At 56.3% G+C, this 26,404-nt stretch overlaps 1 protein-coding gene across 5 annotated transcripts in view; it reads left to right on the forward strand.

Moving 5' to 3' along the window:
- Window positions 1–26,404, forward strand: part of KCNC4 (potassium voltage-gated channel subfamily C member 4) — a 46,157-nt gene that overhangs the window by 9,211 nt on the left and 10,542 nt on the right. Inside the window, exons 2-4 of one of the 5 annotated variants that reach the window (XM_027058382.2) lie at window positions 3,875–4,811; window positions 6,861–7,064; window positions 9,506–14,293. In XM_027058382.2, coding sequence (XP_026914183.2) covers window positions 3,875–4,811; window positions 6,861–7,064; window positions 9,506–9,675 — 1,311 coding nt within the window. In that variant the 3' untranslated portion in view covers window positions 9,676–14,293. Of the gene's footprint in view, window positions 1–3,874; window positions 4,812–6,860; window positions 7,065–9,505; window positions 14,294–22,441; window positions 22,806–26,404 lie in introns of those variants that run through there. The other 4 variants (XM_053214585.1, XM_027058384.2, XM_027058383.2 and 1 more) reach the window with 4 other exon arrangements.

Below are 26,404 nucleotides of genomic sequence, written 5' to 3' on the forward strand. Positions count from 1 at the left end.
AATTGAACTGGGTGAGCTCCTGGGGTCCGTTTGCTTCTAAAAAGCAAAGATTTTTGTGATGTTTCTGGCTCCAGGTCCAACTCAGCCTCTCAGAAGCTGCATGTAAGGGTCCTTGGAGACCATGCCCACACCCCTGGCTGGGAGCTAGTGCTGGCCCCATTTTGTAGTGAGAGACCCGTACAAAGTGCAGCATTTACCTAGTGAGTGGCTGGGCCAGGATGAGGGACCCAGGCAGTCTGACCCCAGGGCTCCTTAGCTCTTTGTCCTCAGTCTCTGCCCAGCAGGTACCATGGGAAGGAGGTACAAGTGTACCCCACTAGCTGTATGGGATGGCCCAGCAAGGGCCGCTCAGAAGGCTCCAGCTCAAGGCCTTGATGTCTAAGTTGGGTGCTGTTGCAGCCACTGCCTCCTTCCTTGGTCCTTTTTTGTCCCCGGAAGCCCCCAATAAAGAGAGTGGGAGAAAAAAAAAGCCGTGTCCCTGCTGCTGGAGGTGAAGGGCCTTGATTGCACTTGCTTAGGACCACTGCTTACAAAATAATTCAGTTCGGGAATAACCTAGGGAGAAAGGAATCATTGGGGCCTGACAGGGGAACCTGTAACCTCAGGACCCACCTGGGGCAACACGCCAGAGCCCAGGTGCCTGCATCTGTCCCAGCTCAGCCTCAGGTGGTGTGCCTGTCTCCTTGGGGAAGGGGGGGCTTTCTGGGGCCTGCCTTGCACCTGCTGCCAGCCCTCGAGAGGTCACAGGGGAGACTGAGACCCCGTGAAGATGTCACCAAAGAGGAGTGGACTGTTTGGTTAGAGGACCAAGTGGAAAGAACTCTGAGCTGAGAGTCAGGGGACCTGGCCTCTGTCTGATCCTGAGTGAGTCATTTGTCCTTTCTCATGCCTGGGAAATGGGCACATGTGGCTACCCTTTATCAGCCCCATCTCCTGGGAGGGCTGAGGTGAGTGGTACGAGAAAATAGTTGCAACAGCTATAAGGAAAAACAGCAGAAGTGAGTGGACACCGCGGGAATTCAGAGGGCTGTTCCCTAAGGCAGGAGGGATGGATTGTACTTACTGGGCGGCTGCAGAAGGAGCCCGGGCGCCAGTGAGGAAGGCACCAAGGCTGGCTCCTTGGCCCTGTGGGTAAGAGGGTGGCCGGCACACTGCCCTCCCTCCCTCCCCTTCTCCCCTCTCTGTGCCCTCTGCTCAGCCCCTTGGCAGCTCTTCCTGAACTTGTTTTTCCAAATCACTAATTAACTTCACGCTCGGCTCCCAGGTGGGCCAACTCTTCTGGCTAATTTTTCCTCGGAGAGAGCAGGCTCCTGCTTCCCATGCTTCCTGGCAGAGCTAGGGTATGCCGTCTCCACGCCTTACCCCACCTCTTTTGCTGCTGGGGATGGGAGCAGCGCCCGGAGTCGGTTCCCAGCATCACGGTGGCCACTCAACAGGTGCCACCACCAGCTCATCTCTGGATGGCCACGGAGAGCCCCCAGGCTGGAGCCATTTGCCTCATACCCACATCGGTCTGTATTGCCTTGATAGCACCTTTCTCGGGGAAGAAAAATGAGATCAGGGCTCAGTCGGTTAAGCACGTGACTCTTGATTTCGGCTCAGGTCATGATCTCATGGTTCGTGAGATCGAGCCCCACATCGGGCTCTGTGCTGATAGCGTGGAGCCTGCTTGGGGTCTCTCTCTTTCTCTTCAAATAAATAAATAAACTTCAAAGAGAGAGAGAGATCAGAAAAGGAACTTGAAATTTACCTTCATAGGAGAGACACAAACAGGAGAAGCTCCAGGCAGAGTTGTTCAAGTGGGGAAAGTGGTCTGCTACCTCCGTTCTCCTTCCTTGCTGCATTTGATCAACCTGTCCATGGTCAAGTGTAAATAAGATGTGTTACTGTGCAATGGGTGTCTGTCTTAAGTCCAAGGTACACAACCCTAAGGGTAAAATAGTAGTCATCAAGGAGTTCGCTAGGAACAGTATTGACAGTTCAGAGAGGACTTTTCTGGGTCTGTGAATTGATCGTGCCTGGGAGGTGGTGAAGGCAGTGCGGTGTGAAGAGAAGGTACGGCCTCCAAAGGTAAACAGTTCTGAGTTCAAGTCTGGTTTCCAACCCTTCTAGGCTATGTGACCTTAGGCAAGCATTTAAACCTCTCTGATGCTTAGTTCCTCCTCCTTAAAAGGAGATGATGAGACTTACCTCACAGGGTCACAGGGAGGACCGAAGGCGGTAACACGTACCAAGTGCCCAGCTGTGCCAGGACAAAACAGACAGCTAACGGATGTTCATTCCCAAAGTTCTCTCAGACTTGCTTCTGCTCCAGAAGCCCCGGAGGTGCTGCTGTTTCATTTTCCCAGCTCCCCTTGTATTCTCCATTGGTGTTTTGCAATACTGAGAACAAGGTGTGCCTTCTCCCCCTCTCTCATGCAGACTCTCAGGGAGGAAAGCATCCCTGAGGGGCACCATTAGCCATGGCCAGGTGGAAGTCAGTGTGTGGGGATTGCCAAGTGGCCACGGGGCCACAGTCCTTCCCCGTCCACCTATTTAAGCTCGGCCCTCTGCCCGGGGAGGAAGCTCATCCCCACGCACGGAGCAGGACAGGCAGCAGCAGGGGGCAGAGACCCCAGCAACAGGTGCCCTGACAGTGGTGAATGGCATTGCATGAATAACAGATGAGGGTTCCGTAATTGGTGTTATTACACATGTATTTCATCTCCATTCATAATGATTGGACACTTAAACCTAGCTGTTCCTCTGCCGGGTGCCACTGTTATCATTCTACCCGAGATCCGAGCCGTCTGGATCAGCCCCTGCCACACTCCGATCCCAGTGGGTGCAGTTTATTTTTTGTTGGAGCTCAGTGTCCCAGGAAATGCCAGGTGTCGGGAAGGGGAGGGGTGGTTATTCTGGGCAGACCCCCCCTTGTCTCCTGTTATGGAACATGCTACCTTCCTTCAGACACTTCTCACTGTCTGGGCATTTGGCTGGGACATTCTAAGCTGCAAGGTAGTAGAGAGGGGCTGGGACTTGGGACTTGAGGAGGTGGGGGGTCGTGGCTGGAGTTCTAAGACTCAGCTGGCAGAAAGAGGCCCGGACTCATTCCCTCCAGGCCCTCTCTCTGGGCATATCCCTAACACAGTGGACCTCAAAACTTAGCGTGCATCAGAATTACCTGGAAGGTTTGTTAAAGCAGATAGTTGGGCCCTACCCTCAGTATTTCTCATTCAGTAAGTTTACGGCGTCAAGAATTTGCATTTCTAACTAGTTCCCAAGTGCTGCTGCTCCTGCAGCTGGTCCGGGACCTCACTTTGAGGACCACTGCCCCTAAAGCCTAATTACTCCAAGTGTAGTCTGTGGACCAGCAGCCTCTCCTGAGAGTTTGTTAGAAATGCAGAATCACAGGCCCTACCCTGGCCCTGAATCAGAATCAGAATCAGATTTTAACAAGATTCCTAGATGATTTATATACCCATTACAGTTTGAGAAGCTTTAAGGCACGACCCTTCTACAGGGGCGCAGAGCTAGGCAGGAGGCGGGGCCAGAGTCAGCAGTGGGCGGAGCCAGAGCATTAAGGGCGGGGGGGGGGGGGGGGGGGGCATGGGGCGCATCGTAGGCAATAGTATAGTTTCCTGTCCAGTTGCCTCCAGCCAGAAGCAGCCTGTCTCTTCTGTGTGCCGTGACAAAGATTGGGAAGAATTACCTTAAAATACCCGAGCAGATGGGTAAAGACCCTCTGAGGAGGGAGTTCCAGCCCACGACTACCTTCATCCCGCCTCTCACCATCTAACGTCCTTCCTTCCGGTGACCCATGCCCTCACTCTCCACAAACAGGACGGCGCCCGTCCATCCCTGACAACCGCCCCACTCTCCTCCTCGCCCGCAGGTGGTGGCCTTCGCCTCTCTCTTCTTCATCCTGGTCTCCATCACCACCTTCTGTCTGGAGACCCACGAGGCCTTCAACATTGACCGCAACGTGACAGAGATCCACCGAGTGGGGAACACGACCAGCGTGCACTTCCGGCGGGAGGTGGAGACAGAGCCCATCCTGACCTACATCGAGGGCGTGTGTGTGCTGTGGTTTACACTGGAGTTCCTGGTGCGCATCGTGTGCTGCCCTGACACGCTAGACTTCGTCAAGAACCTGCTCAACATCATCGACTTCGTGGCCATCCTGCCCTTCTACCTGGAGGTGGGGCTGAGCGGCCTGTCCTCCAAGGCAGCCCGAGACGTGCTGGGCTTCCTGCGCGTCGTGCGCTTCGTGCGCATCCTGCGCATCTTCAAGCTCACACGCCACTTTGTGGGGCTGCGCGTGCTGGGCCACACCCTGCGTGCCAGCACCAATGAGTTCCTCCTGCTCATCATCTTCCTGGCCCTGGGCGTGCTTATCTTCGCCACCATGATCTACTATGCCGAGCGCATTGGCGCCAGACCCTCCGACCCACGGGGCAACGACCACACCGACTTCAAGAACATCCCCATTGGCTTCTGGTGGGCGGTGGTCACCATGACGACGCTGGGCTATGGGGACATGTACCCCAAGACGTGGTCGGGCATGCTGGTGGGGGCGCTGTGTGCACTGGCTGGCGTGCTCACCATCGCCATGCCCGTGCCGGTCATCGTCAACAACTTCGGCATGTACTACTCCCTGGCCATGGCCAAGCAGAAGCTGCCTAAAAAAAGAAAGAAGCACGTGCCCCGGCCACCCCAGCTTGAGTCACCCATTTACTGCAAGTCTGAGGAGACCTCGCCCCGGGACAGCACCTACAGTGATACCAGCCCCCCTGCCCCAGAAGAGGGTATGGTTGAGAGGAAACGGGCAGGTGAGATTGGGGGTTGGGAAGGAAAGCCACCTCCCCTCCAGTGGTGGAGGGAGTCCCCAAGTGAACCTCAGCCCTTGGGGCTTGGGATTGTCCTTTATTGTCCCAGGCTGCCCTAAGTATGTAAGATGTGTCTTTAAAAGCAGAAAGTGTCGAGGCCAAATCTCTCTCTCTTCTGGTTTTCCAATAGCTTTCTGAAATTAGGGTCTGTGGAGTGAGTTTACCACCCAATTTAGGCTGCGGCGGGCGGTGCACGGGGCTGTGAATTCAAGTACCATCTTGGCCACGGTGCTGTGTGACCTGAGGCCAGTCACTAACCATCTCTGATCATAGGTTCTTCACCTGTAAAATGGGAGTCATCTCCTACTCCCCAAGACTTTGAGGAGACCCAAATGAATAACATATCTGAGAGTATTTGGAGGAGTGAAAACCACTCTACAAGCATCAGGCGCTGTCGTCGTTAGCTAGAGAGCAGGGCAGCTGTTCTGCCAAGGTGCATCAACACGTGAATCATTTCTTTCCAAACGTTGGAGTCTGATGTCTCTTGGCCTAATAAATGTGATAACGTAACAGCAGTGGGAGGCTGCCTTCTGTTCAGCACAAGCTAGATTGAGCCCTCGGCTCGGGGTTTAACATGGGATGGGAGGGAACCGAGAGGGAGTAGCCCAGACAGTGTCGGGCAGGGGAAAAGGAAGGGTAGAAGAAATGGCTTCTGCACCCTGGAGGGGGAGGGCCTCCGGGTCTGGATCCTGTTCTTCAAGGATGGGAAAGGCCACCCCTGCAAAGCTTGCTTCCACCTGCATCAAGAGAGGGGAAAGGAAATCGGCTTAACCCACAGAAACTTGGAGTTAGGCTGGAGAGCCGGAGCCTAAGTGTGGTGGGAGGGGCTCCGGAGGGAGGTCTGGGATTCCTCGCCTGGGCAGCCCTTGGACGCCAGGCCATTGAGAGGCTGGGGGTGGGCCAGGAGACAAAGGTAGCAGCTTTTGGCCAAGCTCTGGGGGCAAAGTGGGACTCACTCTCCAGAGGGGTGCCTGACTCATAACACTCACCTATGGCCTGTTGGGGGGTGGTGGTAGTACATGCTGGGGCTACTCACTCCCTGGGGTCATTTGGGGGCCTTGATGGAACAACCCCCCTCAGGCTCCCCACTTCACCAAAGTGGTGCCCCTTCCCCCATCCCTGGGTGGAAATCTCCCAGCCAGGGCCTCGGGGAATTTCAGCTGTACCCCGAGGCCGGTTCAGAGCTCGGAGGGAAACCTAATATCAAAATGCGCAAGTCCCTGCACCAGCTCCTGGATGCACACTTACCGCGGCTGCTGTCAGCTGCACCTCAGCCTGACCCTAACTACTTGGCCGTGGTCAGGGCATTCCTGGCCCATGCTGAGGCCGCTGCCTTCAGAGCGAGCCAGCCAAGGGCCCGCTGTGCTGCCTGACGGAGGCAGGGGCTTGGGGCTAAGAGCCCACAGCAGTGGGAGCTGAACTGGAGCCTCCTCTGTGCAGGGTCTTCCCCACACAGGCGAGCCCCAAGTGGAGGGCTCCAAATCCTTTAGGTACTTGACTCTGCCTGAGGTGCCTGGCGAGCAAGATTAACCGCCTACAGGGGTCCAGAGAGATGGCCGTGGAGGCCTATTTATTGGTTTAACCCTGGCAGTGCCAGCCCTCATCCCAGCAAGCCGGGTGTTCTCTGAGGGAATGCAAACTCATCCAAGTGTCAGCCTGAGCCAGCCCCAAGGAGGAAGCAGAGCCGGCCGCCTGCCTCAGGCTAATCTCCTGGGACAGCCTGCGGCAGACAGAATTCAGGAGCCCTGGCTTGGGGTATCTGTGGCTCCTTGTCCCGGGAACGACCCTAGGCCAAGGCTGAGAGGGAAGGAGGGAATTCCGCCCCCTGCCCCCAGGGCCAGGCCCACTCGCTGGCCCTCCCAGGGAGATGCCAGGCCCCCTCAGGTGAGGGAAGTGACGCTCTAGGGCTGGGATTGGAGAGCCCCCAGGTGAGCGCATGAGGAAGGCCCGAGCAGCCCCTCACACAGCCTCCTTTCTGTCTGCTCCCTTTAGACTCCAAGCAGAACGGCGATGCCAATGCGGTGCTGTCCGATGAGGAGGGAGCTGGCCTCACCCAGCCCCTGGCCTCTGCCCCCACCCCTGAGGAGCGCCGGGCCCTGCGACGCTCTGGCCCCCGAGACAAAAACAAGAAGGCAGCCGCCTGCTTCCTGCTCAGCGCCGGGGACTATGCCTGTGCTGATGGTAGTGTCCGGAAAGGTATGGCTCCCCAGGCCGGGCAGGTGGAGAGCCCCCAGGGAGCTGAGTCTCCCCAGTGTCCCCTGCAAACCTTGAGGTCCCCTCCTCCCCTGAGGCCTTGGCCACCATCTCCTCTGCCTTGGATGTGCCCCCGCTTTTAAGATGAGTACCCTGATCTCCCACTCCCTGGACTAGAAAGGCCTCCGGCATCCCCCAGAGGTTCACAGAGCCCAGCACCCACGCCCCTCCCCGCCCCCCACCATGGCCACAGGGAAGAAAGACTAAGTGCTAGAGGCTAAGGGAAGGCCAAATCAGCGGCCCCTGCCTTTCCCCTCCATTTGATCACCACCTCTTCCTCTGGTTCCTGCCACGACCTTGAGGCCTGGCTCCACAGGGTCACTGCCAGACTTTCCCTAGACCTCCCTTAAACACAGCTAAGGTTTCCCAAGTAAGTCCCGAGAGATACCAAGAGCCTTCGGGAGTCAGGATAAGAATGAGCTGCTGGTGTGATGTCTTTGGAGAGCCTAGCACAGGCCTGACCTCCTCATCCTGCCCTGGGGGTCCAGGAGCCCGGGAGGGGCCAGCCCAGCTCTGCACGCCTCTTGAGGCAGAGCCAGCAGGTGACCAAGGGGTGCGGAAGGGGGTAGGGATGGGTAGGGACTCTGTGTCCCTTCTGAGGTGTGCTCTGAAGGATTTGAAGGATTCGGGAGAGTAGCCCATCCTCTCCAGTAAGGAAAGGCTGAAATTCATCGGCAGGCCCCTAGCTGTGGCAGGAACAGGGCAGAAGCTGGGCCGTGGACTTCGGGCTTCCTTACTTGCAAAAAGGGAGTCAGCAATGATGGAGGATGGTTGAGGGTCGGTAGTGGCTGAGAACAGGAGTCTCAAGAGCAGGTGCTCCTGCCTGGTTCCTGATCACTTTTTTGTCATTCTTGCCCTGTCCCTGTGACTTAACCTGCCTAAATGCCCTACCTAGTTCCAGAACAAACCCTGACTCCTCCTGAAACAAAGCTTGTCCCTGGGTTCTCAGGCCACTTCTTAACCAGCCCTCTTTTAACCAAATCCACACCCCCCCACCCCTGCCACTTCTCACTGTCCCAAACTCCAGTCCAGGTCTGGGTTGAGTGAGTCGGGGCAGTGTCTGTGATGCCTCTGTCCCCCCAAGCATGTCTCCTGGCCTGCTCATCTCATGCAGCCTGCATGGGCACCTTCCCAGCCCCTGCCCCCACGGGATCCCCAGGGCACCCTGACCCTAATGAGGCGCTGAGAGGTGTGTGTCCAGCTGTGCTGGGCATATGTACTGTTGGGTGTCACCAGCAGGAGCTGCCATCTGGCAGCTGGAAGGAGATGGCCCAGAGGCCCCAGCTACGGGGCTGCAGGTTGAAGGTACTCAGACCATTTACACTCTCCTGCGTCTCTCTGGTCTCCCTGTCCTCTGCGTGTCCCAGTCCTTGGGCTCTGGATGTGCCTGTCTCTCCTGCCCCCCATCACAAACACGCAGCGGCTTCTGCTGTGTCCTGGTTCAGACCCAGAGACTTGCTGTGGCTGGAGCATGCTGAGTGATGGCCCGGAATGTAGGGCAGAGGGGACCCTGCCTCCCATGTAGGCCTCGAGCTGACTGCCCGACAGCCCTGTTTGCACTCCAGTATTGTGAGGGGCTTGGCGGAAGTAGCAGTGTGGAAGAGGCTGTGAGGGTACAAGTCAGGCGGGACCGTGAGGAGGTGGGGAGCGGGTCACACCCGGGGCAGGAGGGGCACGTGCCTGGGCTGGGGAGCGTGTACCGCACCACCAGATCTCTCTGGGAGCTCGTGTGGCCCGGCTGCTCTATATTCAAGATGCCTCCACACTGCTTCTTGGCAACAAGCATGCAGCTCAGCCAATTAGAGTGACCTTCGAGAGGGAACAGGTGGGTTGCTGGGAAACAGGCCCTGCTAAGCGAGCGTGGCAGTTAGCATCGCCCAACTCCCAGCAAGCACTCAGCAACTTTCCCCATGCCAGACCGTGCCTCCCTTCTCTGCACTGGGGCTACGTGTGGGACCTGGCGTAGGGGGCCCAGGGCTCCTTCAGCCACGGGCAGAGACTCCCTTGTGAGCCTATAGCTGCCCAAGTGTCAGAGTGTGAACTCCCTGGGGGGGGGGGGGGGGGGAAGGTGACCGGTGCTGATCAGGGCTTCTGAAGATGGTGTAGAAAGGTGCTGGAGGCTGGGGGGTGTATGTGTAGCTGGAAGGGAACTTACTTGGGGACAATGACAGGGCAGAGATCAGCTGTGCGGCCCTGGCATCTGTCCTCTGAAGCCCAGGTGACCTGGAAGCCCAAGAACGTCAGGGAGCCTTTCCCAGGCGGGCCAGACCCCTCAACCAGCCCAGGGCTGACTGCCCTGCGGGGTCCCCTGGAGCATGGATCCCACGGAGCTGCTCAGATGAGGAACCAGGCCCCTCTGACCCATGTGCCTTTTCTTCACCAAGGCTGCGCAAAGTCCCGGAGTCTAAACAACATAGCTGGAGCAGCTGGAACCAGTCTGGGGCTGTCTCCACTGGCATCAAGATACAGCTCACCCTACCCTCCAAGAAAACTCCTGCTCTCCCACCCCTTCCACCCTCTCACCAGCCCTCCACCTGGACACCCGGCCCCTTAGCGGCACCCTTGGCTCTCCCCACCCCCCGGGCACACACGCTCACATGCCCTCCAGCCCTCATACCTCCTGGGGCCTGAGGGAGCCGGGTGGGATGCAGGAGAATCCAGGCCCCTGAGCCTCTCCTCCACAGCACCCAGCTCCCCAGAATGTTCAGCTCTGGAGCCTGAGAACAAGGGGGAGATTACACCCAGGGCTTACACCTCCCCGGTCCCCATCCTGAGCCAGACGTGCCAGCCCCCCACCCAGGACCTGTGCCTCTGGGCCTTGCCTGCCCTCAGGGCCCCATCGTAATCACAGCAAATGCATTTTCATTCCTCGTGGCCTTCAGTCAGCAACCAGCCTGCCACTGAATATCTCTGTCTGTCTGTCTGTCCATCCCACACCCAGACCAGCCAAGAATAAGGCTGTCTCGTGGGGTGTCTCTGCTGGTGTGCAGGGAGCTAGGCCCACGAGGGGAGCAGTGCCGCCCTGGGAGAGGAGGCCTGATGTTCCCCAGCCCTGGCCTGGCACGCGGGTGGGGGTCCCTGGGGCCCCACAATTGGTTGCCTAGGCGTGGGAATGCCCTCCTCTCCGGAGTGACACCCGGCGGCAGAGCCCCGCACCCCATCTGCGCCCCAGCCGTGGTGCCTCTCCCGCGCTGCTTTCTCTGCTTCCACAACAGTTTCTCCTCCCTCCTTCTCTGCTCCCCCAAACTCCCAGCCCTGCCTCTGAGTCACCTGCCGCTCCCACCCAGCCTCTGTGCTCTGTATTGCTGCCAGAACCGGAGACTCATCTAATTTCTATAATTAAGTGTATTCATTTACCTAACGAGCCCAGGAGCACAACAGGTTTGTGAGTCATTGAGTGAGCAGGGGTGCCTCCTGGGCAGGGGCAGCTGAGGGGAAGCGTGGGGACAGAAGCCATCCTGCCCCTCGCACGTGGCCACTCCCGGGCCAGGCAGGGCCGGCTGCAGGCGGCCCCTCCCCAGCAGCTTGCCAGGGAGGCTCTCTGGGCCCCCTCAGCTTCAGGAACGCAGAAGGCCTCGGCCAAGCATTTCCTGTTTCACCTGATGGGAATTAGACCTGACAGTGGAGCCGTGCGCCTGGCAATTTTTAGAGTCAGATTATGCAACTTTGTAGAGGGAATGACTAAGGTCCGTATCTGCTCCTTCCAGGGTGGGCAAAGATAGGAATGGAAGGACAGAATTCAGGGACTCGGCAGGAGGCTGGGGGATTGGGAGGCCACCCCGGAAGGTGCACTGGGCAGAAAGGTCAGACCATTTCATGAGGTTGGCTGTTGTGAAAAACCTGTGCCAGGAGCACCCCCATTTCCGTGCCGTCTGTCTTCAGCCTTGGGCAGACACATGAATGTCCCTTCCGGAAAAGTGTGTTCACGATGGGTACTGGCATACCCCAGCCCTGCTGTGTCCTGTGGGGCCTGTCTCCTGCTTGTTCTCAGAATGAAATGTCCCGCTAAGAGATGAGAAAATACAGCGGCATCCATGTGGCCTGGACAGGCCCCTTTCAGTGACCGGGGCTGGGAAGCCCTGTGGAGCAGGATGGAGACATTAGGCACTGTCTCGTCGCTGAATCTGAGAGCCCAGCTGCTTTTCCTTCGTGAGGATGGATTCGGTCCTGGCCCCGCAGGGCTCCTTGCCTGGGGGTCCTGAGTCTGATGGGGATGTGATGAGCTAAGTGTCCAGTTTAGCCTGGATGCCACAGCTATTTTCTCCTCTGACTTGCCTTTCTGGTTCGGGAAACTGAGTTGGCTATTTCTGTGGCAGCCCTCAAGTTGTCAGGAGCCCAAGTTTCCACGGTACCCACCTCCTCCTTCCCTCTCCTCCCTCCCACAGGGATGGGCATGCTCATGGCACCCCTCCGGTGGGCACAGATGTCCCTGGGCGACATGATGCAGGAGTGCCAAGCTGGAGCCCCTGGTGCCTTGGGAGATGGGCTCCCACCTGTCCCCCCTGGTTCTCTGGCTTCCGTGGGGGAAACAGAGGACCTAGCTAACAGGACGGCTGAGTAGGCTGCTACTTCTCAGGACCTCTGGACCTCCCAGGGCCCTGGGAAGGGGCAAAGTGAGTCCTGGAGTTTGCAGAGACCCACTGTACACGGGGCCCTGCCTAGGAACGCAGCTGCCTACGTGGGCCCCAGCCTGTCCAGACCTTGGGCCTCCCTCCTTAGGGGAAGGCTCTCCCTTCCACCTGTAATCTGAGAGCACAGTTGGCTTCACGTTGGGTGTAGACTTGGACCTGTACCCATTACTTTGTCTTCTAGAAGCCTTTCCCTCACAGCTGGGGCCCACCCCCTCCCCCACAGAGCAGGGAAGCAGCCGGGGTAGGAGTTGTTCACCTTATGAGTTTGTACCAGGCCTGCTGACAAACTTAGAGGCATTTGTCAGCCCCCAGGGCTTCTGGGAAGAGCTGCGAGCTGGAACCAGAGGTGGAAGATGTCTGTTCAGTGTAGGCCGGGAGTCAGAGGGGAGACTGAGTACCAGCCCGAGGGCTGGGGCTCCAGGAGTCACCCCCTTGGGCCCAGACTACCCTGTCACAGAGCTTCCTGGGAGAGGAGGGCCTCCCCTGCCCTGGTCAGAGAGTATCACCCCCAAATCCCTGCCCCCACAGCAACCTCCTTGCCCGCCCTGCCTGTGCCCCCGCTGGGAGGGTAGGGGAAGGGAAGACCCAGGCCACTGACATTCCAGGCTGAGGCTGAGCTGCCAAGAAGGGCTCACTGAGAAGGGTTGGGTTTCTCAATAAGATGCTCCTTTCTGGCCTTCTCTTCTGAGATGGACACGTGCATCCTCCCTGACCCTCCCCTTCGGCATCCACCCTCCAACTGCTAGAACTCTGTTCCTGCCAGATTGAGGAACTGTGGCCAGGCACGACAGGGCAGCACACTCAGGCACCTTCTTCACCAGCCACCCCCGTCCCTCCACCCCGGGGACAATGGAGTGGCCCCAGGTGGTAGGTGGCAGGTAGAGCTATGCGGGGGTGGGCCGCCCAGGTTGGACTCCAGGCCACACCAGGAACGTCCCCTACTCCCTCCGTGCCAGCATGTAGGGCTGTGATCCCTCCACCCACAGCACTGGGGTTTTGAAGACCTGAGGGCTTGTGATTCCTGGAGCTCGTTACATGAGCAGGTATGGAGATAAGCTGTAACATGGCCTACGAGTCACCTTGGCCTAGTGCTGGGTAGGCAGAGGGGTGATGAAGGGGCTCACCCCATTCGCTGACCCATCCTTGCTCTTCCTGGCCTCTTAGCCCGGGGTCCCCATGCCTTCCAGCTCTGCTCCTGGCCTGGTCCTTAGCCCACAGGCTGTGGGTCAGCAGCTGGCTTCCTTCTAACATCTCATTCTTTGTTTCTCCCTTTCTTTTGCTGAACTCCTTGCCCCCCCAGACGGCAATGTTGAGCCGAAAGCGTGCGTCCCAGTGTCTCACACCTGTGCTCTTTAAACACAGAGACCTGCCAAGACGCCCTCTCGCCCAGCTATGCCCAGGCTGAAGTCCTCACCCTCTCTTAAGCGGCACCAACATGAGAGAGGCAGGCAGACAGACAGAAAGCCAAAGGCTTAGGGAAACTCTGGAACCCTGGCAAGAATCTTTCGCTGGGAAAGACTCAGAGACCCTTGTTTGCACAGGACTGACGGAAAACCTCCCATGTGACCCTCCAGGCCCAGAGCCATCTGGGTCTGATGTTCTGTTCTGTTGTACACCGAAGAGATATATATGCACATATAGTATCTATATTCGTACGTACTATACTCGTGTGTGGTGCACGTGCTACTGGTGGTCTGTCTTCTCTGTTAGGCTGTGTCTCCCCAGGCCCAGGCCCCGCCCCCAGGCCCCCCTCTTCTTCACTGACTCCTTGTTTCTGCTGAACACGTGTGTGGAATGTCCCAAGAAAGAGCGTCTGGGCTCTGACAGTCCCAAGGGGGGGGGGGGGCAGGCAGGCCAGACTTGGCCCCTCGGGGTTGTTTCCTTCCCCTGTGGCCGGTGGTCTGTGGGGAAGGCCCGGTTGCCCCCCGGGGTCACTGCTCCACTGGTCCCACCCCACCCCAGATTGGGGTTCTACCTCCCACCCCACGCCCCAGTTTTGGGGGACTTCCTCTGGAGCTTCTTCCACTCCTCCTCCACCTTACCTGTGTCCTGGACCGAGGGGGCGTTTTGTCTTTTTTTATTTTGGGGTTTTGTTCTGTCTCCTCCGTCCATTTGTTTTCAAAGATGCTGCTGGGCAGACGGGCAGGGAAGGGGTCTGTCTGCCCCTCTGGCTCAGGGGTCTGAGAAGGGGAAGCCTCGGGCAAGCGGAGACCAGTTGCAATACTGTACTTCCTGGCCGGTGGCCAGAGGACGCGTGCAATAGCAGAGGCCAGGTGACCCCTTCAACCTTGGCCTCTGCCCCTCCCGCGGCCCTCTCACCGCAGTCCCACCCGCCCTGCCCCTCCCTGGCGTTGGTCAGTCCTTTTGTAAAGCTGTCCCCTCGTGTGTGTGTGTGTGTGTGTGTGTGTGTGTGTGTGTGTGTGTGTGTGTCTGAGGCATGCCTAGGCTGGGCCCTGCCGCCCTGTCTGCGCGCCTTCCACTGTCGTGCTGTGCTCAAGCCCCAATAAAGACATCTGGAGCGTCCTGCTGCTCCCGCCTCTAGTGACTGCGTCCGCCTCTCCTTTCTGGCTCTGTGTCTGTGGGGACCTCCCCGGGCTTCCACCCCAACACCTGAGACATGCAACACACTCCGATCCTAGCCCTTTCCCCACCCGGAATCACCGATGCCTGCCAACCCCTGCGTTTAGAGCTAGGCACGAATGCTCAGAGAAGGACAGGCTTGCCCGGGGTCGTGAAAGAGGGCTGACCCGGGACCCCCAGCTCCCAGGCAGTGTTCTGGTCTCCACCGCTGCCACCTGACCCCCTCCGTGACGCGGAAGAGGTGTGTTTGGAAGGCGTACCCCTGTATTCCTGCTTGCTTGTGCAGGACCCCCTCCCCCCCCCCCACCGCCACCTTCCCTGGAATTGCACCAGTGCTATGTGGGCCAAGGCCCTGGGGATGCCAGAGTCATTGAGATGACTGGATGGCTGACGAACTGAGGCCGGCAAGGGACAGGTGGCACATCCGGGACCACTTAGCGATGGGGAATAAATGAATCCTGGGTAAGCGATGGGGACACGTGCCCCTCACTGTTGTTTCCCCGCTCAGTCACATGGAGGCAACACGCAGGGCTGGCTCCCAGCTGTGCTGCCTTGTGCGCTCGTTCCAAATGGCCCCACACCTTCATGCTCAGCTGCCACCGTCTTGAAATGATAGAAGAAGGGGCCCTGCATGTTCATTTTTGCACCGGGCTCCGTAAATCATGCAGCCAGCTCTGGGCACATGTTTGTTCGCCTCACCCTCTTACTCTAGGCATAAACTAGAGTCGTAGGGCCTCAGTTCAAAGCCACTTACTAGCTGGGTGACTTGGGAACAGCTCAGCCAACCTCAGTTTTCCATTCTGTAGAAAGGGGATCACAACAGCCCAGTTTGGGTTTCAAAGACCGTGCGTGTAAGGACCGGGCCCAGTGCCCTCGGTGTGCCTATGACGTAGAGAAGATGCCCACAGCAAGTGTTTGTTCCCTCCTCACCCCTTTCCGGAGCTTTCAGGCTTTTCCCCACAGACTTCTGAGTTCGCTGTGTTCAGTCACGCCAAGAAAGGACAAGCGCATAACAGGGGGCAGGGGGTGAGGAAGGCAGAGGGGACGGAAGAAGTGAGGGGAAGCCTGCTCTTGAGGCACAAGAGAAAATCGGGCTTGGAGCCTGAGCCGGCCGAGGCAAAGCAATGGCAGGCTGCCACTTGTCAATTATCTCGCCCGGCCGCGGAGGGCAAGCAGGGCCTGCGCCCCTGCCCCCCTCTTTCCAGGCCGGAGAAAGCCATTTGCAGCCAGGCTGGCCTCAGAGAAGCTTGGCCAGGCCATAATGGGATGGGATGTACTTCTGGCTCCATAACGATATTACGCATCGGGGCCCACGTCCAAGATGGCTGGGGGTTTTTGTTTTGTTTTGTTTTTCGTAGATGAGTGTGGAACCGTTTCACGGTCAGGGGCCAAGAACCAGCAAACAGCCCCGGGGTACCAGAGGCCAGAGTGGCCCTCAGGGGACCCAAGGAGATGCAGGGTCCCCGGTGACACGCTGGTGCAGACTTCTGGAGGGGAGAGGGGCGTAGAGTTCAGCGATAACAGACTACCCGTCCGCTTTACCTCACAGAAACAGCGGGCAGGGCTGTCAGGAAAGGAAGGCCGTGGCTTCCTCAAAAAAGCAGGGGCTGAGCCCAAACGAGGGGGCTGGTGTCCAAGACCAACTTTGGGAGTCAGACACACTCACACTCAGCTTGGAGTCCTGGCTCCATGACTTCCTAGTTGTGGGACCTGGGGCAAGTCACTTAACCTACTTAACCCGTGTGAATCTTTATTTCCTCACCCGTTGAATGGGAGTATTGATGGCACCTACCTCATGGAGCTGTTGGGAGAACCCAGTGAGCAGTGCCTGTAAAACCCTGGGCACATAATCATTGCTTACAAATATTGGGGGGGAGGAGGAGCGTGGTGGAGCAACTTCCCCCCAGTAACCCACCCCAGTTTGGTTTCTGGCCTCACCTTTCAAATAAGTACTATGAATTAGCATCATTTCGGTAAAGCCCTCATCTTCTTGTGAAGCAGGCAGAGAGAGTGGGGGGTCATAATGCCAAACAACTAACATTTATTGAGTGCTGGGCGATACATCTAATGCTCTTAAAAACTCATTTCGAGACCGGTGTCATCATTATTCTTGTTTCACAGAGAAAACTGCAGGACAGCCATGTTGGGTCACCCAGCCAAAAAGGGGCCAAGCTGGGATTTGAACCCAACTAGTCTGACTCCAAGAGTCCAATGCTTTCCTGCCTTGTAAATGGAATGGGGCTTCTAAGTCATCAGCCCGAGGGCAGGGATTTGTGCTTTTAATGGTTTTCATTTCATTCACCTCAATTGGAATTGAGGAAGTGGGTGCCCTGGTAGTGCCTGACCCCACCCCCCACAGAAAAGGGGCCATTGTTAATTAGCATAACCCCCAACTCATGGAATTCTTGATTCTTTCCTCTGCGACCCACTGAGTTTTATTGTCTGAAGGGAGTGACTGGGATGGGGACGGGTCTGGAGACCAAGTTATAGCAGGAGCAGCTCAGCCTGCAGAAGAAAAGGGACCCCCGTCTTCAGTATTTGAAGGCATCCGAGGGAAAGTGGGTTTAGCTTATCTTCTGATCCTGGAGAGCAGACCTGGGAGCAGTAGGTGGAAATGTTAGGAGGACAGATCGGGGTCAAATAAAGAAGAACCTGGCTTTTTGTTTTCCTGCTATTACAAATTCCCCACATGGTGTTGAAAGCATCCCATACCAAATCAACAGGGAAGGAAGGCCCTGTCATCCTCCCTCAGTCCTACGCTCCTCCCTGGAGGCCACACTATTAACATCTAGCGTTGGGTCCTTCTAGGCCTTTGGTAAAAGACCTTTCTGACAGAACTGCCGAATAGGAATGACCGCCTTGTGGGTACGAGGTTCCTGTCCCTGGAAATGTCCAGAGAGACATTGGGTGGTCACGTGCCAGGGTTTGTGGGAAGAGCTTCCGCCCGGCATGGAAGGTTGAATTAGAAGACCTCTTCCGGTTCTCACACGTTCTGACTGACAGGGGGCCACGCAGCTACTCAGCGGTGGAGGCTGGTCTGGAGCCCAGGTCTTCCTAACAAGACCCAGATAAGCTCTTTTCCTGGCATGATTTTCCTCAAAGTCCTTCGCTCTGGAGGGGAACTCCCTGCTAGACTCCCTGTCTGCCTCTTTCCAGCCAATCCTGGGTGTATGCCAGGGCTGAGACTGGCATCTGTGGTGCATCTGGTTCAGTGACTCGGTTGATACCCTCACTTGGGTTCATACCCTGCGATGTGTGGCCAGTACCCGCCCCTACAGCCTCCCGGGCCCTGACAGCGTTATCACCGTGAGCACCTGCCCTCATTGCCCGGCTCCAGGCCTTTGTGGGATCAACACGACAGGTGGCACGTGAGCTGGCCCAGTCACCTGGGGCCGTGGTCACCACACCTCAGCCCCGGACAGCATGGGTTGCTCTAGGGGCCACAGGGCCGCCAGGGACGCTCGGAGCTGCTTTCTCCCGGGGAACCTCACCTGGGCCTGACCATAGCATCACGGGCTGAGGAGAGGGAGCCAGGAGAGCTGTGGCTCCATGTCAGAGGGGTCAGAGGCCTTCTGCTGTTGGTGCTGGAAGCTTCTCCGTTTCTCACAGGGCTGAGGGGCCAGCCTGCACCCCCACCCCCAAGTCACCATATTTACCTGTCTTTAGGGCTATTCCATAAGAGTCTCCCAGAACGGCCAGGCTCTGCTTTTGCTAAGCTAGGCTCCCTGCTTCGTAAATCAGCAATTTCCGGTGTGGGGACTAGGGTTGGTCTGAGGAGGTCCCTTCCTTTCTCTCTCTACACCCACTTTGCTAGGTGATCTCACCCACTCCTATAGTCATAAACGCCTTCCAGAAGCTGGTGACAGCCATGTTTGTAGGTCCAGCCCCAGACATTCCTCTCAACTTCATTCATTTGTTCATTCATTCATTCATTCATTCATCCAACAAACATATATTAAACTTTTTCTCTATTCCAGGCACTGCTTTCCATGTTGCATGTGCATCAGTGACCAGAGAGTACGACCCCCTCCCCTCCCCGCTCTCCACACCCACTCACCCTGCCTGCTCAGCCCCTCAAAAGCACCCCCACGCTCCCCTGACATTGGACTCTGATTTCACGGTTCTCCCTCCCTGTCCTCCTCTCCCCGTCCATGTGCTACCACCATCCACACTGAGGCTGAGCAAAAACCAGGGTGTCATCGTTAACCCCTCCCTCTCATACCTTAACTCACTCACTCACTCACGTTAAATCTTTATCAAATGCCCATACTGCATCCTGGGGAACCAACAGTGACCCAGTCGGCGGGACCCCTGCCCTCATGGAGCTGACATTCTAATGGGGGGGCTAGGCCAAAAGACCGGTAGACTAAATACACACATAATAACCTCTCCCACCCTCATTCCAGCCCACCTCAATGCTGTCATTCCTAGTTCTGAAATATGCCTCGCAAGCCTTCCATCTCTCACCCCTTCCTCGCTGGGCCCAGCTGCCTGTCTACACCCCAGTGTCCTCCCAGCAGCCAGACAGGCCTTCTGAAAATGGACTCTAGATCACGTTAACCCATCGTCAACCCGCAGTGGCTGGATTCCCACTGCACTTTGAGTAAAATCTAAACTCTGTCAAGGTAAAGGGGGGCCCTCACGGCCCTGTGCCTCCTCAGACCCCTCCCTGCCTCTGTCCGTGCCCCCCCACACCCCTCTTCCCTCAGCCCCCGAACCTTTGTTACACACAGCGTCTCTTCCACCTTTAATGGAACACTGTGCCCACCTCACCTGACCCCTTTGCCTCACCCCTCTGGTGTGGCTTTAAATGTCACTTCCCTGGTGGCCCCCTCCAGTGCCCCGTGTTGTTTTCTATCACTGCAGCGGGCTCATTTTCTTCGGGCTGCTTAGCATGCTTTGTGACCACGTATTTGCCCCTTGCCTGCCTCCCTGTAAGTACCTGGGGCCTCGCACAGTGCTAGGGGCTCAGTAAATAGTTTATGAATGAATGAATGGGCAGACATGGCCGTGCCATAAGCAGCCGCTGAACTGCGTCCTATGTTTTTCCTCCAAGCTGTCTCCAGCTGGCTTCTGCACCTCACTTCTAGGGCATTCCTGGGAGTCCTTGGGGAGTAACGTGAAAGCTCTTCTCTTTGCATTATGCATTTCCTGCCTGAGAAACTGTCAGAATAATGAGGACTGAGAGAGAGGGAGGCGGAGAGGGGAGTTCCCCTAGCTCTTCCTGCTCTTCCTTCCAGAACTTCGGAACTTCAGGAACTTGTCAAACCCCCTCCCCAACCGGTGAGCCACCTGAGGGAGCTCATTCACCCTGGCTCCCCTCAGGGCTGAGCCCTGTGGGGTAAGTGCTCTGGGGAAAAGGCAGATGGGAAGAGGCAAAAGACAAGGCTGGAGAGGTTGGGGGGTGGGAAAGAGGGACAGAAAACAAGTTTCCTGGCCCAGCATGCCCTCAAGCCAGTCCCCCTCACCCATATGCACTCTTTCTGGAACTCTGAGCCTCCTGGTCCAGCTCAGGCCTCTGGGTGGGACAGTGGGGCTCCTCCCGGGTCATCCTGAGCCCTCAGCTGACAGAGCCTGGGGCCACTGGGGTGTCACTACCCCTGAGGGGACCTCTGTAGGGACCAAAGCCTAGGATTCCTTAACCATGGGCAACTCTGTTCTTTATCTCCCTAGAGACCCACTCACCACCTCCCCCCACGGTTTCTCACCTTTAGGCCCCAGGTCCAAGGACAGTCACTTAAAATTCAATATCCGTGATCAAATGTTCAAATCAAACAAACAAGGGAGGGGAGCCTGGGTGGCTCAGTCGGTTAAGTGTCTGACTCCTGACTTGGGCTCCGGTCATGATCTCATGGTTTGTGAGTTCAAGTCCCAAGTCAGACTCTGCACACAGCGTGGAGTCTGCTTGGGATTCTCTCTCTCTGCGCCTCCCCACTCATATTCTCTCTCTCTCTGTCTCTCAAAAATAAATAAACTAAAAAAAAAAAAAAAAAAAAAAAAAAAAGGAGGGGGGCAACAGACAAAAACAGACTTTTCCCCATACCCTCAGTGTCCCGCCTGGCCCAGGCCCAGGCAGCTGGCCCTCGGGAAGACCAGGGGTGATCCCAGGAGGCCCAGAGCCCCCAGAGGAGCGGCTCCTGGCCCGGCTGTTGCCATGGTGGCCCTCCCTGGGGTGGCGGCTGCCAAGTTGCTATGGAGAGCGGAGTTTTGCCACGGCTTCCACTACCGGCACCGAGAAGCTCCCCCAGGACCCTCCCCCTTCCCAGGCCAATACATGGTCAGCCTGGTGGCCAGCTTGTGCTGTCGTCTCAGTGGACCAGGGGGGGCACTATAGGAATAGGAGTCAGAACCAGTTTCCTTCCTAGCACCCCAGCTGCGTCTAGCCTCATGCCTCAGGACTGCCTCCTCCCCCTGAGGGAACGATACTGTTTATACTCCTGGCAGATCCATTAGGGACCTCATTTCTCTCAGGACCTTCCTCCCCCCCCAGGTGGCAACCAGCTCCCAGAGAGCCTGGTGGGGGGGGTGGGATGGTGAGGGTAGGGGGTGTGTGAGAAGGCTCCAATGGCAGCACTCTCCCTCTGGACATAGTGTGCTGCACTGTGACCAGCTGCATTTCCCTGGACAGAACTGGAAAATTGGTTTCTAGAACCCTCCATGTCTCTTCTTGAGTTTGTGTCTATCCTCACTAAATACGCTACACCCTTACTGCACCTCAAACACCCGCACATTTCCCAGGTCCTTCTAGTCTCTCCACCCTCTCTTCATGTTCTAATATATGCAGAGAAAAGTATCTTGTGCCAGTCATCCACACGGTAGTATAAGTCAGGGTCCATGTATATTTCATTTCCCAGGACATAGGATTACTAGACCTCCTCTCAGCTTATGGAGTAAGAGCCTTGTTCTCTGTTATCGGAAGTCCTCACACCAGAGAACTCTAGGGAGGGTAGATATTTTGTTTGTTTGTTTTGACCAGAGGAGAGAGAAAGTAGGAGCTCCTTGTGTGAGTCAAGGTAGAGGCCAGAGTTCTACAAGGAATTTTGGCTTTGCTTTGATTACTGAAAGAAAATGGAGCGCGAAAGGGAAATCAGAAGTGATATGTGATAGGAGTTGCCTCTGTCTCGAAGACCCTCTCTCTCCTTTTGGACCCCCTTCCATATTCCAGTATTGAGTCCCCTGCCTGGCAAACACTTATACATCCCTCAAGGGACTTATACGTCCCTCAAGGCCCGCTCACCTGTCACCTCCGGTGAGAACCTTCCCTGGACTCTTCCTTTATACCCTCACGGTACCTGGTACGCCCCTCTAGTGTAGTACTTAGCACAGGGATAGCCTGTTGCTTATTTACTTGTTTATGGGGACTTACTATTTACTCACTTATTAAGACTTTTATCTCCAGCTCCTGCTCAGTGCTCAGGAGCTCAATGATGAATGAATGAATGAATGAATGGAGGAATGAATGAGTAGACAGGGAATGAGCTAGCCGCTCACTCCTGACTTCTGCCATTCACACTTGTCATTCTAGCCCATGTCTGGTCTCAGAATCTGTCCAGAACAGTTCCCTGGGAGGCTGGGCCCCTCCCTCTACCACCCACCACTGTGTGCCAGCCCAGTCCCCCCCACTGCCAGCAGTGCCCCCTTCCACAGCCCCCCACTCCCCTCAGCTTCCCAGGCTCTGGCCGGCCAGCGGGCCTTTCTCTCCTGGTGCTAATGGCTTCAGACCGTCCCTGGAGTCTATGTGGACCAGCCAAGGGCTCGTGTCCCAGGTTCTTCCCTTCTCCATATTCCACGTTCTCAGTCTTCACCAGTGTTCTTTTATGAGCCTCCTGCCCTCTCCAACTCTCTGAGCACCAATGTGGGCAAAATCCCTGCTGCCCGAGTGGGCCATAGAGAGAGAAGCTGGAGAGGGTTGTTTCCATAGGAGCCTGGCCCAGTCCCATGACATTGCTTGGCCTCAGTTTCCACATCTGTGAAATGGGAATTAAACCTCCCCTGCCCTCATCCACAGGAGGTATGAAGGTTAAATGAGGAAGTGGGTAGACGGGTCTTCTGGAACCCCTGGAGCACTACCTGAGGTGAAAGGTTATCATTCCTCTGACCTTCCCTCAGGGGCTGGGGTGTTCCTCCAGAAGAGGAGAGCTGGTGCTTCTGGAAATAGTAATAGCTCACATTGAGTGCCTGACAGGCCAAGCATTGTCCTAAGCCTTCTGTGCGGATTCATCTTCAGAACAAACCTAGGAGGTAAGAGCTCTTTTAATCACTTCCATGTGACAGATAAGGAACCAAGGCACGGAGATCAGCCCGACAGCAATCTCACAGACAGATTTCACATCGCGATTTTGACCTGAACCCATGCAGCCTGACTCTGCCCCACCCCCATGCCCCTGACCGCAGGCTCTACAGGCTGCAGCTGGCCCCGTGGCACTGGCCCCTCTCCTGTCATCGATTAACTGCCCACACCCAGAATTTTAGCTGCCACTGGCTTTGCTGCTTGTGCCTTTTTTTTTTTTTTTTTTTTTTTTTTTGCCAGGAGGAGCAAAGAGAGGTGAAATAGGTGAAACAGCTAGCCAGGCTCAGGCAGGCGAATGGTGCTCTGTGCACGTCCACCGTGTTGTAGAGACACAGTCAGGGGAGTAGGGCTTGGCAGGTGTGACTTCCACAACAGAAAGCACTAGAAACCCTTTTCCCGAAATCCTTGCTAGGGCCATTCACTAGGGGGATGACAGGACGGAGGCAGTGTCCAAGCATGATGCAGGGCCCCGGGGCATGGATGCTCTCGAGGTGACCGGCTGGTGAGGCCATTTCCCTCCTGGTGGCCGTGAAGCACCTGTGTGATACCTGTGTACTTGACCGTGAGAAGCCAGAGAGAAGCCCACCAAGCTGCCTGCTGCCAGGGCTACCACCTGAACCCCACCTTGCAGTCCTCCTCTCTCCCAGGGCTTGTCTACACACACCCGCGAGCTCTGGGGCATAGGAGCCGAAGAGTAGGGACATGGGAGAAAGCACTAGAGGAGAGACAGAGAGCAGGGATCCTGGAGGGGGGCGGGGGAGAGAGGCAGGGAGGACTGGTGGGAGACGGAGGAGTCGGAAGGGAAGTGGGGCGGGAGGAGTGAGAAAATGCGGGAAGAGGAGGACCGAGAAAGGGAGGAGGGAGAAGGAGGGACCAATCCCGACCGTGGAACCTAAAATGAACTCAACAGGCTGGAAATAGAACAGCTGGGCAAACCCAAAACACTGTTTGGGTGTCTGCTGAGCAAGCACGTGAATGAACAGAACTGGGGGAGCAGTTCAAGGAAGAAATAGATCATTTCATCTCAGAGGTAGGTCCGAACAGGAGGCGTTTATTCCAGCCCGCCCAGATTACTCGGGATTCTTTTTCTGGGGGTGTTTGCTTTACGTAAGCATTATTTTTAACAGGCTGCCTTGGCGGCTGGGTTAGCCTGACGCCACCCCACCCTTGCTTGGCGGATGGAAGGTTTGGGTTACTCTGAGACCAAGACCACTCTGGGTTTTTATTGTCATTGTGGACACTTCTGGCTTCAGGGGAAGAAATCTTTTTTTTTTTTTTAATCTTTTTTTATGTTTATTACTTACTTTTGAGAGAGAGACAGAGTGTGAGTGGGGGACGAGCAGAGAGAGAGGGAGACACAGAATCCGAAGCAGCTCCAGGCTCTGAGCTGTCAGCACAGAGCCCGATGCAGGGCTCCAACTCCTGAACCGTGAGATCATGACCTAGGCTGAAGTCGGACGCTCAACCAACTAAGCCATCCAGGCGCCCCAGGGAGAGAAACCTTAATCCGCTTGCCAAATGGAGGTTTAGAACTCTGAGTTGTGTTCCTGAATCCGTTTGTAGAACAAAACCCAGTTCTGGAATGGGCCAGGACTGGCCTGGGGGACCCTGCCCCCCTCAGCACCCCCAGGGCTCCATGATGCCTTCTGGTGACCTCACTTGATGCCAACACACTTCACCCTGGGAGGTGCCCCGTGCACCTGACGCTCAGCCCAGGGACCCCTTCCCTGGCCGTCAGTGGCCACCTCTCTGCTCCCGCCCTGCCCCCATAGCACTGTTTCTGTCTTCCTCCACCCTTCCAAACCCTGGCTCTCTTTCCCACCTAGGCTCCTATGCAGACTTCCTGGGTCTCAAAGACCATTTCCGGACTCTCAGGGTGCGTGCGCCCCCCGAAGTTGCAGCCAACGTTGTTTGTATGTTATATTCCACAGGCAGGATTCGAATCTTTCATCAGACTTGCTGTGCCCACTTCCCGCCAATGTGAAGAACGATTAGTCTGGAAGTTAGAGGCTGGGCCAGCACAGACTGTGAAAACAGGTGGAGCCAGATGGCCCCTGGTGGCTCCTTTTAGCCAGACGTCACTCTGGGGTTTTTGCTCCATCACAGATCTCTCTAGAGTTAGATCAGCTCTCCTTGGGACTGACCGTGGACAGGAACTGGAGAATCGGAGCTCTAGCCTTGCATCTACCGCTGGCTGTGCTATCTTTGACAACTTGCCTGCTGAGCTACAGCGCTTATAAAATTGGGGATAATACTGCCCATCTTAGCAGGTTCCCCCAAGGCTCGATTAAGATCCTGCATTCTTACTGCTTTAGCCCGGTACCTGACATTTCATTCGTAAAGCTTAACTTCCTTCCTCTCCCCCTTCTTTCCTGGATGAACACTAAGGAACCTTCCCAAATTGAGCAGGTAGACTCTACTAGAGGATTGTTGGGGAGACCTAAACCGGAGGGAAAGAGCCCAGGCCATCCTACAGCCTTTCCAGGAGGTGCCGGGGCAGGAGGGTTAGCTCTGGTGGAGGACGGAAGAGAGGAGGTCTTCGTCAGCAGAAGGTCTCAACCATGGCGGGAAGGCAACCGCACCCATGTCGGATATTCGGAACACAGCCAGCTGGCGGACGGGCCACTTAGAGACACACCAGTTGTAAGGAAGCTGACTGAGGACCCCTCGGCGCCCACCCTCACTGCACACACCACCAAGACAGACACTGATTACCCAGCCATCCCGAAATCTCTCCTTCCCTACGCTACCTCTCACCTTCCTTGGGGCCAAGGCTCTTGGCCCAAAGTGGCTTGTTCTGTGCACTTCAGATAGAACTAGAAATAACGCAGGTTATCTTCCTCTTCTCTGACATTGATGAGCTGGGGGACCAAGGAGGGTGTCTCAAGAAAATTCAGGAGTTCTTCCTGGTTCTTGGAACCATTTGTGCCCGTTCCAGCTCTCCGTGCCCTAGTCTGACCCTCCTCTTGCCAGAGTGAGAGACCAGCATCTTCGAGAATGCCCATGAAGTACTCTGAGCTTCTCAGATGTAAAGGGCAAGAGAAATCAAAGGCAGCCCTTATCTCTATCCAGATGATGGGGATAAACACAGCCCAAACCTGTGTCCTGGCCTGCCTCGCTTGGCCAGTGGCTGAGTGAATGCCAAGCTGAGATTTCTCTTACTTTGTACTCACTTGGCCCCAAAGGCTGCCAGGGTATTGGCTACTAAGTCACTAATCCACAAAAGCCACCTGCAGCCCCTCCACAGGTCCCAGAAGGAATCTTTGCTCTGTTCTGACCTCAGAAGCCACCTTGCCCGCTTGGCCAGTGCCTTCTTCACTCTGGATTTGGGCATCACATCTGTAATTTGATGCCTAGGAAATATTTTTAGCGACCAACCTTGATGCAGACTTCATCCCCATTCACCACTGGGGTAACGAGAGGGGAAAGAATTGGAAAATTCCACCAGCCACACGGCTAACAGCTGTTCGAAGGGTCTTCCTAATAGACAAGTCTGACCATGTCCTTCCCTTTCTGAAAACCCTTCTATGGCTCCCTGTTGGGTAGAGGTGAGATGCCCAAGACCCTTGACCGTCTGGCCCATCAACCCTCATTTCCTGTCCCTCCCTCCCCACACATTCAAGGAGGAGTGTTCTTTGAACTTCTGCACTGTCCTGCTTTAGCAGGTTGCTCGAAGCAGCCCCCACTTGCTCTACCTTGTGAAAAGTACTCATCCCTTGGGAAGTCTTTCCTGATCCACCCATCCCACCAGCATAATTTTCTCCCCGCACAGCCCCCGATAC

This window comes from Acinonyx jubatus, chromosome C1 (genome assembly GCF_027475565.1).
Source record: "Acinonyx jubatus isolate Ajub_Pintada_27869175 chromosome C1, VMU_Ajub_asm_v1.0, whole genome shotgun sequence".
In the NCBI taxonomy this organism is placed as follows: domain Eukaryota; kingdom Metazoa; phylum Chordata; class Mammalia; order Carnivora; family Felidae; genus Acinonyx; species Acinonyx jubatus.